Below are 16,132 nucleotides of genomic sequence, written 5' to 3'. Positions count from 1 at the left end.
ACGGGCCGAACCAGAGGCTGCCCTAGGAAGATTTTGAGGTGGTGCGAGATCTCATTGTAGTGTCACCCCGTAGAGACTAAATTCTACATAGATATTACAGATACATTTTTCACATTATCGTGCTTTTTCAACATTCTACGCTGTACTTAAGAGATTTGTAATGGAGGGTTAAATCTAAATGCACAATGAGTTGTTGACCTTGTTTTTTTAGGCGTCAGAATTTTTCATCGAGCTATTCGGACTTGAATAGTTAATATTGAAAGATTGATCGCAGGCCACATAAATTCATTAGACAGGCTGGATCCGGCCCGCGGGTCGTATGTTGGCCTAGGGCTTTAAGTGTAAACACGACTCTGGTATTTTGAATTTGTTATTCGGTTTCATAAAGTTCGCCATTTCTCAATTTGAAGAGTTATCACTAGACAGCGGACATATAGGCCCTTAAAAGTGGAGTTTTAGGCTCTTAAATTGCATCGTTTAGGCTTTATAAACAAAAAAATAAGCGGTCAAAATTTGCATAATGAACAATTAACGTATTTATCAGGACGATGAATTTTTTATTTAACATATGTATTCCAAACAAAAATGCACGTATTCAGAATGATGCAAACACAAAAGTAGACAAACAATTATCTTTACATTTTTTATTCGCTCTGTTTCCCATAATTAGCTTCATAAGATATTACAAGCACTTTTTCCAAATTTTCAATAGAAAAGTTGCAACGTTTTTTCACTGAGAATTAATTTATATGCAGAGAAAGAGCGTATAATCCATTATCTTCAGTAGATGTGTTCCACATCTGAAGATAACGGACATTTCAACCTTGGAAGATGAACTGGGATTTCACTTTTGCTCCTCTTTCTTGCCAAAATATCAGCCACAATAAACATTCACTTTAATCCAAGTCTCTTTTGAAGCACTGCTTTCAACTCTTTCTTCACTTTTTTTGCAGCAGTGGCTGGTGCATCACAAAGTTTCTGGTTTGCTCTGTTGAAGAGATCAATTTGTTCATATATAGGTTTCCCACTATTTTCAAGAGCAGTAATAGTATCTGCAATGAATGTGAAATAACACTTGATGTATCAATACATCAACTTATGAACAAAAATGTCATTCAAAATTTTCTTGGCTTTAGTTACACAAACTGCATTGTCCGCTAAAGTGGCCAGAAGTTTTTTGATATCGAAGAAATGTTCACTATAGTAGTTAGCATATATTGATATATACATGGCTAAGATTTTGTACTAAGGGGAAAATAGCGGATTTTAGGCAAATGCCTGTCTAGTTATCAATCTACTGCACATTATAAAATTTAGTTATAGGCAAATGTCTAGTTATAGGCAAATGCCTGTCTAGCTATTTGTCTACTGCACATTATAAAATTTACATTCAATTGTCCGAGTTGAAAATAAGATTATCGTCGTCACATTGAAAAGTGCCTTAAAGCAACATACGCCTGATGATTAATCTTTCCACTATATTCGTGTTTATTATTCTCTGTCACCTTGTTGGGCTTTGAGTTTTACTTTTGCACCTTCTTTATTTTACGGTGTGCATAATAGCACTAGTCTAAAGAGTGTAAATGTTCTTGGGCATTTATATGCACGGGCTGTGTTCGCCTTAGGGTGGTTTCCAACCTAACCCGCCATTTTAGCGAGGTATACTCGGTTTTATCAAACATTTCGCGGATGCAAATAAACTGATATATAGACACTGTTCAATAATTTCAGTGTTTTTGCTAGTATTCTATTATCATAAGGAAAATACATTTTGTATTATTTGTCTCCATAGTCTATCTTATTAACTGCAACAGTTTCGGCGCGTTTCTCTCCACCACCGCCAGGGCCCTTAGTCTCGAGTTTTTCGTGTTGTACTCGAACTGACGTCATCGAACTCACTCGTGTTACTATGGGTGCGTTTACTTCTGAGCTAATTTTACTATCAGCACGCTCAGCCTGTATACTTTCGTCTGAGTGCCATGCTCATTGGCGTTTACTTTAGAGCTATGTGACGTCGTGTTTAGCGAAATTGGTAAGCTCGGAGTGCTAGCTAGTTCGTTATCGAGCTTTTCGCTAATTCAATATGGCTGCTCTCGTGAAAAAATTACTTTCTGTACAAATTACTAAAAATGGAATTAGTTTTCGAAAAATAAACGGCAGAAAGTATCTTTATTGGTAAATTTCAATTATTTGTTGTGTAAAATGTTTACAATGATCTTTTTTTCATTGTAAGGTTCAATAGCTTTAGATGACTTTTTTTCATAAACAGAGTTAATTAATGTGAAAAAATTTAAGTTCGATTCATTGTTTACGATTAAAAGTGAGGTTTACCTAATACGCATTTGGAATCTTCAGAAATGTTACGTTCGGAGCATTAAATAAATCGTAAAGAAACGAACAGCATTAATAATAATCCAAAATTACATAAGTTTGTATAATCGAATGAATTTTCACTTACATATGGGAAATGACTTCTTAAGAAATTGTATCATTTGAATACCATTTTTTCATTACAAACTAAACTTATATGATGACAGAGTAATACTTATTTCTATTGAAATAGGCTACTGCTTCTTCAGTTGATTTCTTAATAGCCACACGCTTTTCATCAATAGAGCCTCTAATTCCAGGAAAACCAGATTGGGTATAAAAAATTCCATTATTCTTACATCATCCTGCTGTGTGTTGGCCGAGAGATCATTTTTCATTTAACACTAACTTGTAAGAAAGAATTAACAACTTTATTTAAAATATTCCACGCGGTCCGTCTATACATATTAAAACGATCGCCAATACCCTTAGAGGAAAGAAAGAAGTATTTTGTATTTAATATCAATTATTTGTTAATTTTGAACTCGGTTTGGTTACACCACAAGAAAACAACGTCACATCCATTCACTGGATAAAACAATTGCTTTAAATATGTATTATACGTATGTATAATCTACTATTCTCTTATAAACTGCATCTAATTTCATATATTACTTCGTATAAACAAACCCGAATGATTCTTGATTTGCCAATGTCCATAGACAGCGTAAAAGCTGCTTTTGAGGAGATATGGGTCGTCTTCCAGAGGAAGTAATTTTTCGGTGTCTATAATTGGGCTTATTTTTTAGAGGAGAATTTCAAAACATTCTCTTGTAAGTCTAAGGTTGTTTAAAATCGGTTGGCTTATAAAAAGGTAGAGTCTCTTCGATAAAAGTTTCTATCTTTTTTATTTTACCTTACTTTTCTTTTTTCATTTTTCTACAATTATATCCACAATAAAATCATCCTCGTCCGATTCGGAATCAAGTAGTTATATCTGTAACGTAACATTTAAAATAGCAGCTTTGACAATATTATTTGCAGGAAACCGCCATATTTCTTGTTAGCGTTCGCGTTTACTTTCGAACTAGACATGTAAGCACGAATACACGTGCTAATGACGTCACTTCCGGTGTTCGGAAGTAGCGCTATTAGCTCAGAAGTAAACGCACCCTATGACTCACATAGTCGGTAGTCTCGAGTTAGACCTTTCGAGCGAACTCGAAAGGCGAGCGGAAATACGTCATACTCACTTGGTTCCGTGTGTCGTGTAGCACGATGGGATTATTTACAATGCATCTGGGTTTGCGACTATACTGATTCGACCAATCAACTTGAGTGTAACAAGTTGTAAACAAATCAACGTGAATTAGTTTACACGTCTACAGTTAAAAGTTGTCTTATAGCAATATAGTACGCAGAAACAAAATGAAACCTCTAATGTTTTATTTTAAAAAATAAGCGAAGAACAAAAATAAATATTAGTAACATATGTAAAAAATAAGAAAATTAACAGTAAAAAATTCGACAACAAATTTTCAAGAAATACAATTCACTTTATGAAGAGAATTAGTTGAAAAATTAATCGCGTGTGTTGGAGCTAAAAAATCACTTTTTCCATTACATAACGATTTTAATTTAATCCTTTCTTCATACAGTTTTCTTCCTCGATCTATTTCTTAAATTGTTTTGTCTATTAAGATTATTTATTAATTATAACTTAACACTTCTGATTAATAATCTTAATATAGTGTCTACGCTTTTAATAATTTATACATATAATTTACTATCATTTTAATTAATACTCTTTTTCGATTAATTAGATACTTCTTTTTATTTTTGGAAAAATTTGCTGTATAATTTTATTATTATTGACTTGACACGAAAAGAAATGTCATCTACTCGTGGTCGAAAAATTCGTTGTCTTCTCAAACAACGTCTTTCGGCTCTTTCTAATTCTTCGATAGCCATAAGAATTACGTATCCGTCAGCCATTTTCACTTTCGTGTAGCGATCTCACATGCTCGACTCAACGTGAGTAGCAACTCGCATGGTGAGATGGGAAAGCACGTGAGTTAGAACTCGAGACTACCAATTTGACGTCAGTGTGTGAGATGGTACCACGTGACACCTTCAACACGTTGAGAGTTGTTGCACGAAAAACTCGAGACTAAGGGCCCAGAGAGGAGTTGATAATGAACGATCCTCATACAATCGTTAAAAAAAAATGATAATTAAATACTTCCACAAAATTTCTAAACTATCGAACCGTGAAATAAATTTTGTTACACCAAATTTATTTACATTTTAAAAACTTGATAGTTTACTGATGGAGATGGATACCTTATAATTTTACTTAACGGTATTTTTTTATTAGCAGCATTATTTACACAATTGTGTTGGTTCAAACTTATTATGTTTGTCGGAATGTACTAGCGCAATTATCAAAAATCTCATAACACCTAGTACTGTACTGATGGAGAGCTGCTTGCATGAACAGGTTAGGTTATTCGATAAATTTCAAAAATCCGGTTATCGAGAAGCAACGTTATTAATTAAATCGTTAACTGGTGAGTTTAAAAGAAGATTGGTTAGATTAGGTGACCAGATCTTGAAATTAAAATTATTTTTTGCTTTATTACAGGCTGCAATGTACGGCGTAGCTCAAAGTATTCCGGATCGATCGATCGTGGCTGAACTGGCCACCGCTTTTCTCAACTGCTGTTACGACGTCGACCAGAAGAAAGCCGAGTAACGTCCACGTGCCAACATTATCATCATCGGATTTTTTAAACAATTATTTACCGCCAATAAAGAAACAATTTGTTATTTACCAAAAGTTTCGTTTCACTTGTTTTATTTGATAATCGATAATACAGATTCGAAGTCGGACGAGAATTTTTAAAAGTGAAAATAAGTGAGGGTGGCACAACACTGCAGATATACAGATAACGAAGATAAACGGGCGAAAGAGACGACCAGCGTGGATTTTTAACTGGGAGGAGGCGGGGGAGGGGCGGCCAGCAATGTGGGCACGGCCTGGGCCAGGACCGTTAGATCCACGCTCTGGGCACTCGAAGTGGCCGTGGTGGTGACGGCGGCCGCCGTGGCCGGAGGAAGTGGAGTGCTTCCCGGCGGCGGAGGAGGAGGTATTCCCAATCCCGGCGGCATGGTGGGCTGGGCCGGGGGCGGAGGGGGTACTCCCACATATCCTCCCCAGGGAAAGACGGGCGCCGGAGGCGGAGGTACCGGTAGTGGGGCGGTGACCATGGCGGGTGGCTGCTGCGGTTGCCAAGGTGCCACCGATGCTGCTGTAACACCTGCAAAAAATATTTTACATTTAATATTTTTATATAATGCGTTAACTGATACTTAGCATAGAACTAATATTAAAATACTTACTGCATATCAGAAAATACTGTTAAGAACGATCTAGATTTTGTTACTTACTTTGGTGTTAGAAAAAATTATACACTTTTAATAGTCTTCTTTTTAATAAATAAATGAGTACTGAAAAAAAATATTTGTTAAAACATGTTTTTGGTCCAACACGTGCCTTTGCATGTTATAACCAGAAACTTGATTCTATTTATCTTCGTAAAAATTCTCCCTTTCATTCTAGACACTAGCAAGCAAAGGGAAACAATATTGTACACATTATTATCAGAAACTGAAATATGCATTAGACTTACTTCCTTACTCTGTTGGTGTTTAAATGAGCGAGGGCCATGCCTCCCTAAATATCTAGTGTCTGGGAAGTGCAAAATAGTTGTCTGCTATTAATTTATGTTTTTGTACATTATAAAACTGATGTGTTGAAAAATATGGTATGAAGAACAAGTACAAAAATCACATCAACTGTATATAAATGAAAAGATGATAAAATAGATTGTTTCAGCTCCTCTGCACTTAATTATGCATTTTCCATTCTCATAATTTATGCCATATTGATATTAATTGAATTAATCAACCTGTCTAAGTCTAAAGAAATGGACAGTGTTGCAAAAAATTTTGAGAACCTTTTTCAGAGCAATGGTGCACAATATGCAGTGAAATAGCTTGACCATTACATTAAAAAATTTGAACAGCTAATTTCCAAGGCCCTTTTTCAGCTACAGTATTTTTTTTTTAATTAAAAATCAGTGAGTAATATTCTTTGTTTTCCATTTCTGAAACATTTTTTATTTGGTTTCTTTTCTAGTCTCAATAATAATAAACCACAGTGGGTAACATATTGTGCAACACACTAGCTGCCTAAAATCCTGAAAGAGAACAGGATCTGCAATTTTCCCACTATGGGGAAAAAAAGATACATAGAAAACATTTTTTTTATATACATTGGGCTTCAATGAAACATAATGAAATGGAAACATTTCACATCAAACCAGACCAAGGACTACATTGCTTTTGTACATTTATTGTTTCAAAATTGTGCAATTTATTTTAATTTATAAATGAAAGTCAGTTTCACAAGAAAGTTTTTCCATTCATTCAATGATTCAGCTAACAATCAAAAACACTGCTATAATTTAAGCAGATATTATTTTACCATAATACAACATGTAAGATGCATTACAGAATTTTCATAATGCATAGGATATTATCTACATATGAAAAACATTACAATTTTTTAAAAACATAGCATGAATACCAATTATTTCACACACTGAAAGCCTATAATCATCTTCCAGCTAAGAAATCTTATCGCACAAATATTCAGATATTTGTAAAGTGACTTTGTAAATATTACTGTATAGAAAATACAGCCAGTAATACAAGAAAAAATGTCAGCATTAAGTTTGTATTTTAAAATTTATGAAACAGAGGAACATTTTATTACTGTATTTTTATCACATACAGTAATAAAAATTATTATATTTACAGAAGTAATCTTCAAGTTTCTTTTAGATAAATTTATTTTTGGTTATTTTAACATAATAGTAGAATTTTTTACTCCTTAAATATAAAAATGTCATTTCTGAGCTGCTGAACTATATTTTAGTATATGCTTATTGGCAATGTAGGTCATATCTATTTAACTATAAACATTCAGGAAACTGATGAAAAAGATTGCCTTTTCTCAAATCATCATTAAAAAATACTTATGCTTAAGTTTTAAAAACATTGTGTGTGTGACTCAAAGTATTAAATTGTTCTGAATACTAACTTTATCTGACCAATTTTGTTACTCATTAAATACATATATGTAATTTCTAGTAGCTATTAAGATTAAACAATTATACAAACAAATATTTTCTTAATGATTCAAGAAAAGTAATGTGAATAAAAAGAATGAATATAGATTGTAAGAAATAATAAATACATCACCTTACCTTGTGTCGGTTGAGGAGCTAACCATGGCAAAGTAGAAGGTATTGGAGGCTGACTATTTGGAGGTGGTGGTGGAGGTGGAGGTTGCGCTAAAAGTTGTGGCGGTGGAGGAACTGCTTGAAGTCCTAAAGTTGGCTAAAAATAAAAATAATTCTCTTATTTATCAGTAGTTAATGACATTAAGTTTTAACTCTTACTCCCATCAGTATAAAATACAATAAGATATTATAATTTTTAAATATCATCTTTTCAAAAAGGAAATACAGTCGACCCCCCTATAACGTACGTTCCTATAACGACAATTCCTATAACGTAGCGAAAAAATTGTAGCAACTTTCGTATAACGTACCTCCTATAACGTCATTTCGCGAGAAGATTGATAGTCTGGACCAATAGTGGATGAGCAGCCGAACTACTTACCTCCGACCCTGCGCCACGCTACGGAGCGGCTAAATTGAGTTTGCTATCGTCTGTTTAGTATTATATATAAATTATATATAAATTAGGTACTGTACATATAATTATATATTAATTATATATAAATTAGGTACTGTATATATAATTATATATTAACTTAATTTATTGTAACTTTATTATAATTATATATATGCTTTCTGCCGCCTGGCAACACGCTACGGAGATTTTAGGCTAGTAAGTTGAGTTTATTATCGTCTGCACAGTATGTAAATTAGGTACCGTAAGTCTAATACAGCACTAATTTTATACATTTCTTGTGAAAGAAACACTTCTTATTCAACGGCCATAAAAATTATTTATATTAATGATGTCTCCAAAGGTCAAGTTATTTTTCTGCGAAAAATTCGTTATCAGAAATTGCGGCCGTCGTTTCGTGTGCTGTTCCGCGATGAAAACCAGCTTTAAGCAACGGCGTAGTCGAACGGTGTAAGTAATCCTACAATTTTTTGTTTATAGCATAGTTTATACGGATTATTCCCAAAAAATTATACGTATTTTGGAAATGTTGAGTGGAATTAGTCTAGAATCGGTTAATTTTATAGAAGAAAACCTTTCAAACAGCCTTAGTCCGTAAAGTTCCCACCTATCGGGCTGCGATTGGCTCATGTATTTAATCGTTCCTACAACGTAATTTTCGGTTAGCGTGGAACGTATCTAAGCGTTATAGGGGGGTCTACTGTAAATATATATTTATTGCAGATACAGGTAACCCCCATCCATATAACACAGGAGTTATGTTCTAAAAATTGTCGTGATAAGCGAATCCATGTTATACGAAAAGGGGGATTAGGTTCCAAAAATTAAAAAACATGCTATTATATTTTCATAATTAAGATAAATATCTTAAGAAAATTTTAATAAAGAAGTAATACGTATTAAAAAAAGTCACAATTAACGTCTTAAAGTATACTTGTAAAGATGTGGATTGTCCCAGGGGTCAGAAGCGTGGTTCAATGCCTAAAAACCAGTGATGGAATAAAGCAAGTATGGAACAAGGGAAAAACATTTGGCAACACAAAAGCAGAAGTGTCAAGATCTGGCAACACTGAAACAAGTTTCAAGAAGGACTACGTGTATGGATAGAAGGTGGGAAAAGAAAATTTACATACTTATGTACTAATAGTTCATGAAAATTATGCAGAAAAATCTGATAGTACGTACGGGCTCGAATGAAAAATGTCAAATGAGGTATCTTTCGCACTTAAAAGCTTTATCACGTTTATTGAACTATTTTGTATGAGGATTTCCCTAAATTCAAATTAGATAAGTTTGCTTTTAATAGTTTTTATTACATTTCATGTTGTACGAGGGTTTTACCCAATTCTCAAACCGTGTTAGAGTGAATCCGTGATATAGAAGTGCCATGTTATACAGAGGTTACCTGTACTATTTAAATGTCAGAGTAAACTCAACAGATTTCTGTTTTTCATCCAAAAATCAAATTTAATAGTACAATTAGTTTACATTTATTCTAGTTACTTAAAAACATTTTTTCATTCAATAAGTAATCAAAATGTTATATTACAATATATAAATGCATAATGATTTATTTAAATATCTATATATAATTTTTAATCACAAAACAGATTATGTATAAAATAGGTTATTAATGTACAGTACAGTACATAAAAAAAATAAAATATTTGTGTATATAGAAAAATAAAAGTTCTGATTGACCATAAATAAAAGGAAGACATTTGGAACATCTTTTCTTGTCAAAAGTTTGTGTGTATATACAGTTTAACCCAATTATAATGTCATTGGATGTAACAGCAACCCTAATACAGTAGAGTCCCGAAAACTTGGCACTTGATAACCCGGCAGTCCGGATAACTCAGAGCAAGCCGTTATTCTCACTTCTTTCTGCAAATGATGATGGTCAAGGTCTTATCCAGAACTTAAAATTAACCTATTGGATGTTGTTGGCTGGGTGGCAGATGCCTGGAACAAGTTAGAGTCATTAACACTAGTTCGTTCCTGGCAAAAACTCCTTGATCACAAGGGAAATGAGTTTGTTTAACATGATGATGCAGAATATGTAAACTTACTCGACCTCCTGAAAAGAGTTCCTGGATGTGCAGAAGCCGATGAAAATGACGTTGAACAGTGGTTCCAGAACGATACCGAGCAAGACATTATGTCCAATGCCGAAATTATTGCTGCTGTCACAGTGAATAAAAAAATGCCGGAAATGATGATGTTGAGGACTCCGCCATACAAGTTCCTAAAATATCACATAGTGAGGGACTAAAGGCTGTTGAAACTGCCCTTCAGTATTTTGAACAACACGGTGCATCAAGTAATGGACTTACTGTTCCTTCATCGTCTTTGTGATGAAGCAGCAAAACACAGAGTGCATTGCAGAAGACAACAGGACATTACGCATTTCTTTAAAAAAGTATCCAGTTTTTGCAAAGTCGACTAGTTAATTTTCATTATAGACAGCTTTATGCCTCAAAGTTTTTTCTGAGGTCTGTCTTATCAGGTAAATTACAGTACACTGTGTATTCATTAATTTTCATTTTCATGTATTATGAAGGTATCCCCTTATTATGAAGGCTCTATGCCTTCATAATAAGGGGATACCTTCATAATACATGAAAATGAAAATTGAAGGCTCTATGCCTTCATAAAGTATTGCTAAAAAGTGCATACTTTTTAGCAATACTTTTAAGTAATACTTTTTAGCAATACTTTAAAGTATTGCATAAAAGTGCATACTTTATGAAGGCTCTATGCCTTCATAAAGTATGCACTTTTCCTTTGTTTAAGGGTATTTGGGCAGTTTATTCTCTGTTGTGTTCTCAAGCAAACAATACATACAAGTACAGTGCAGTATTTTCTGAGGAAACACTCGTATTTATTCTTTTTTAACCCCATTCCTGATAACCTGGCATTTTCACAAACTCGGCCACCCTTTGGTCCACATTAGGCTGAGTTTTCGGGACTCTACTGTATAAAGTGAAATTTTTATCAGTCTCATGATTTTACTATACTAGATAATGTTAAAAAAACCCACTTGTAACAACATAAAATCCTGTTTTAATGTCAAATTTAAAGCACTCCCAGATTTACAAAATTAGATTACAAATGTTATTTAACAAAGAAAATACAGTACATATACTACGTGTTCAGTTTCTAGGGTCAGAGTCCACTTCCTAGAACGACTGTGGATGGTACTCTCACCACCTGACTTCGGTGGGGTGAGGTTCATCACATCTTTAAACAACGTGACGATCAATTAGTCTGCACAGTTACTCATGTTATTTTATACAGATGCTGATATTGTTGATCAAATTAAATCTTTAGACAAAAAAAATGATGATGAAGATAAAATATCAGACAGAGGAAATGAAGTGCTGTCAACCAGGGAAGCACATAATGCAATAAAATTATTGAAAATGTTTTACAGGTCTCAAAAAACTTCATCGTAAATAATGAATAAAGTATATTATTTAGAAAATGACATTGATAAACAATTTTTAGGTGAAAAACACCTACAATCTAAAATAACTGACTTTTTTAAGTGAATATTGTTATTGGGTCTTTTTAAGTGGCATACATTAGTTTAACCTTTTATTGCCTATTGATTCGACATTATTCTCAAAACCGGAAGTACCACCATTATCAAAAGTTGAGACAAATAGAAATTTCTTATAACAGGTAATTTTTGAAATTTTTAATTACATCAATGTAAACTTAGACATAATAATGTAAATAAAGTTGATTTAAACATTTAGTTTGCACTTTTATACATATAATAATAAATTATTATTACCATAATAGATACAGTACACTATATTACCATTAAGAAATAATTTTATGGTAATACATACGATGTTCAATTAGAATGGATTTTATAATAGATTCTTAAACACACTTGGTACTTTTTATGGGACTGAAATTATGACCCCGCAGATAACGACACTCTGTTATAACATCAAAGAATTGCCAGTCCGATGGATGACATTATAATCAGGTTAAACTTATTCATTTTTCAATATAATGACATTTTGTATCAGGGCACAAGCTTTTTTTTAAATCACTTCAACAAAGAAGTTGCTGCCAGTTGTGAGGGTCGTAAAAGTGCATCGAAATTTCGACTAATTACAAACTTTAACAGCAGAAAGTTTCGAGGATAGAATCAGGTCAAGGGGATGTGTTAGTGACAAAGCCCAGATGAGACGAAAACTTTCTCGAATTGTAAAACAAACGCGACGCGACAATAAATAACAGGGGGGAATGTCGACAGAGGGAGAGGGAGAGCTTTGTCGGGATGCGCGCAAACAAATATCGGGTCGAAGCAAGCGGGAGAAAGGGGGGTCTAAGAACAAAAGGGATATCTGTTAAGTAAGAATGCGGTAGGGGATAAATGGCCACAAGAACATCTGGTGGACCATTTGGGTTCAAAGATGACAGAGAAAAGGGATATAACGGAGTAAAATATGAGCGCGAATGTTAAAGGACCGTCATCACCTCTCCGACCTTTTCCCGACCCGAATCGGTCTCGGATTTCGCCTAGAAACAAAAAGAGTGACCAATCGGGGTAAGAGAGAGGAGGAAGGGGACCAATCAGAAGGGTGAGGTTCAGGAAAAATCTTATAAAACCCCCCGAATCTCAAGGACACGAGGCCGATTCTCCCCGAGACGCGTGCCTAGAAGACTTCAGGTCATCCGTGCATCTACCATCCACGTCCATCCAAGCTTCTCCGCCTACTCGGAGGAAGGGAGTGTGAATCCGAACACAGGACATCATCCTTCTCCGTCGAACGCTTCATCAAGGAAGCCCCGGGGCACCCTCCAGCATCCGACGTCCGACGTTCCTAAATTTTGTTATTCATACTATGTAAGTTAATTTCATGTCAAAATAAACGGTTTTCGTGTAAGACACTTGTCATCTCTGTCTCCTACCGCCACCACCCACATACGGTTTGACCCTAGGTTTTCCTGACGTGCAATTAACGTATTGCCCCCAAAATCAGCGAACTTACACAGTTTCTTAAACTAACAAGTAGTTGATCCGATTATGATATGTACTGTACAATCTACTACAATCTACAAGTCTGCAAAGATGGTGAGATCTAGTTTTGTTAGCATATGTTGTCCCAGAAGACTAAATTAAATGTCAGACATATTTGTAGTCTTCCCATATTTATCATCACACATTAATAATTGTATGAGAAAATGCCAATTTCATTCATATCCAGCATTAAAGACAAGACAAATTGATTTAAAACTGATTTAATTTTGGGGGAATTTGAAAGCAATTAATGATTACTAATGATTGGAATAACTTTTTAAAAAGCATGATAAAATATTAAATACATAATTCTATTTTTATGTAAATAAAAACTAAAATTTATCAACAGATAGCAGATGGTGTAGAAGATGAAGAGGATTTCATGCCATCTGATATCATAATAGCTCACTTCTCTTTGGTTATTCACTCTATTTCGCATTTCATCCTGCACTGACATTACTATGTCCTTTAAGCCTGAAGATGGCATGTTAACTGGGTTAAAAGTATTCAAGAACTCACGATTAAAAATGTATTGTATGCTTTAAGTTAACTGCAATGGTTAGTTTGACTTTATAAATTTACAATAAATTTTGATAATTACAATAAAAACTTCTTTACATATTGCATAAACTTAATCTAAAAAATTCAACTGTTAATATAACAAACCTGTGCAAGGGTGCCTACTGCAGCTGATGTGGCAACAGATGTTGGAGGTTGAGGTGGCTGAGGCCACTGCATCATTCCTGGCTGAGGATGTAATGGGGCCAAGCCATGAGGACCCATTCCAGGTGGTGGAGGTGGCATCATTCCAGGTGGTTGAGCTTGAAGAGGTGGTGGTGTAGCAGCAATCATTCCTGGTGGTTTAGCAGCATTCCCTGTCCAGCCTATTGGTGCACTCTAAAAATTAAATTGTCTTTTGTAATAAATTTATTATTATAAGCTATCACCTATACAAAGAACAATATATACCACTGTAGGTTGTGTAGTTTGTGATGAAGGTGGTGGCATTACTGGGCGAGGTATTCCTGGAGCTGCTACCAAAGTAGTAGTAGTATGAAATGTTGCTGTGGGAGTTGTTTTTGGTGGTGGAAGAGGTGCCTCCCCCAATTCTGCCATTAAGGACATATACTGTATAAAAAAATAGTCATTTTACAGCATTCATATATTTAAATAATATTAATAAAAATAGTTATTTATAGATTCAGTCATTCTACAGCAAGCACACAAGCAACACAGAAACATACATATGGTGTATATAGACTACAGAAAGCATTCGACAGTGTTTCACACAGTTGGCTGCTACATATTCTACATAGCTATAAAATACATCCATCTCCATGAGTATTGCATTCTTCCAAAACACTACACAGCAATAATACATCTCACAATTCATAACACTTCCATACAAACAAAACAAATATTCATTAGGCAAGGGATTTTTCAAAGATATTTTCAGTCCTCTGGTTCTGCTTAGCCCTGAACCCATTAACTAGCAATGTTAAACAACAACATGCAACATGGTTGTTTAACATGAAAAAAAAAAACACAGTTTACATTGTCACATCATGTACATGGATGACATAAAACTTTATGTACCCACACAAAAACAACTTTATCAACTCCTTCAAAATACACATTCATACTCCAAGGACATACAAATAGAGTTTGGCCTAAACAAATGCAAAACACTTCACATAGAAAAAGGAGTCTTGACCAAAGGACATTTTACACTTGGAGATGTTTGAATCCATGGAAGAAAATGAGTTCTACAAGTATTTAGGATTCTAACAGACCAAACTAACAGAACATACACAAACAAAGCTAACATTAATTAAAGAATACTAAAGTAGGTGTTCTTTAAATAATGTTTTTTGTTTTGCTTTGGCTGATATGCCTTGACTCTGGTCTGGCATAGCACACAGCAACCAGTGTCAACAGATTATACCCAACATAATAATAATAATAATAATAATGTGATAACTAACTTCTTCATCAATCTTAGATTTTTCTGTACTAACAAACTGGCCAGGAACAGCTTTCTTCTCACGACAATCTCTTGCAATGTGACCAGCACCACCACAATTAGTACAAATAACATTATTAGTAACATTTGGTTTATCAGGACACTGCCAACTTCTGTGTGTTGATGAACCACAATTTGTACAGCGAGGTCCATCGTTTTCTCTTAAGGTACCATTTAATAAAGCAAGTTCCCTCAACTGCATGCGACGTAGGTCATTCTGGCCTTCTGGGACTTCAACGCCTTGTCTTATAATTTCTTTAATCTGAAAATAAATTTTAAATTTCTATATTTTAGTTTCAGTAAACCATAAATTTTTGAAGAGAATTCGTATAACTATTGATATAGTTAAAATATTATAATAAAATGAATTTTTCATATAGTTTGGTTACTATTTGAAAAACAAATTAAGATTTCTTAAAATAAAAAATTAGTTTTGATTTCACAAATGTTCAACAAACCTTATCTACAGCTTTTTTTACACTTTCAGGATTATTAGCAGTAACAAATGCATGCAGCGGTTCATCTTCACCAGGAAGTGGTTGTCCATCTTTTCTGCCAACTTTTCCTTCTTTAACTGATCCTTTACCACGAATAATTATTTTTGCTCCTGTCTGTATTAAAATATAAATTTTAGATATTAGATATTAATAATTATTATTATAGTTACTTATAATTTATAAAACTTACAATAAATATGTCATATTTCAATTCATCATGGACCACACAAAATGATTTTTTAACTGGAAGTGCATTTTATTTTTCAAATGGAAATTTTCAAATTTACATTTCATGCTCTGCACAGTCTATTCAGAATGATTCACAACAATAGAGAGATTGAGACGCAAGTACAAATATTAAACTTGTACAGCAAGCAGAAGTACACATTTGACATTTTAAGTCCAAGTAAAAGACCCTGTGGCGCTCATTCACATCACGTGACTCAGTGAACATCGTGCATTGACTCATGGGAA

At 34.1% G+C, this 16,132-nt stretch overlaps 2 protein-coding genes across 2 annotated transcripts in view; one reads left to right on the top strand and one right to left on the bottom strand.

Annotated features, from left to right (window-relative positions):
* Positions 1-5,138, top strand: part of LOC111630701 (sphingosine-1-phosphate lyase-like) — a gene marked incomplete at its 5' end in the record, with an annotated part of 55,044 nt that extends 49,906 nt beyond the window's left edge. The window contains one exon of the mRNA XM_023374845.1: positions 4,955-5,138. Coding sequence (XP_023230613.1) covers positions 4,955-5,065 — 111 coding nt within the window. The remainder of the gene's footprint in view (positions 1-4,954) is intronic.
* Positions 5,137-15,862, bottom strand: LOC111630712 (splicing factor 1-like). The gene is made up of 7 exons (XM_023374855.1): positions 15,849-15,862; positions 15,620-15,803; positions 15,124-15,423; positions 14,108-14,266; positions 13,805-14,035; positions 7,644-7,776; positions 5,137-5,630 (listed from the first exon to the last, which is right to left on the bottom strand). Exons 1-7 carry the CDS (start codon positions 15,860-15,862, stop codon positions 5,302-5,304), a joined length of 1,350 nt encoding a protein of 449 aa, XP_023230623.1. The 3' UTR covers positions 5,137-5,301.
* Between the last annotated feature and the right edge of the window lie 270 nt (positions 15,863-16,132).

This window comes from Centruroides sculpturatus, unplaced genomic scaffold, assembly GCF_000671375.1.
Source record: "Centruroides sculpturatus isolate CEXI.00-Female unplaced genomic scaffold, Cexi_2.0 scaffold376, whole genome shotgun sequence".
Classification (NCBI taxonomy): domain Eukaryota; kingdom Metazoa; phylum Arthropoda; class Arachnida; order Scorpiones; family Buthidae; genus Centruroides; species Centruroides sculpturatus.
This window is presented reverse-complemented; position numbering and strand designations above follow the sequence as displayed.

What these genes read in the sequence shown, in the direction of transcription:
- LOC111630712 (XM_023374855.1), bottom strand. An exon ending in AATCTAAGATTGATGAAGAA is followed by an intron (nt 14,267 to 15,123) that starts GTTAGTTATCAC and finishes TTTTTTATACAG; the next exon opens with TATATGTCCTTAATGGCAGA. An exon ending in CAGTAGGCACCCTTGCACAG is followed by an intron (nt 7,777 to 13,804) that starts GTTTGTTATATT and finishes TTTTATTTTTAG; the next exon opens with CCAACTTTAGGACTTCAAGC.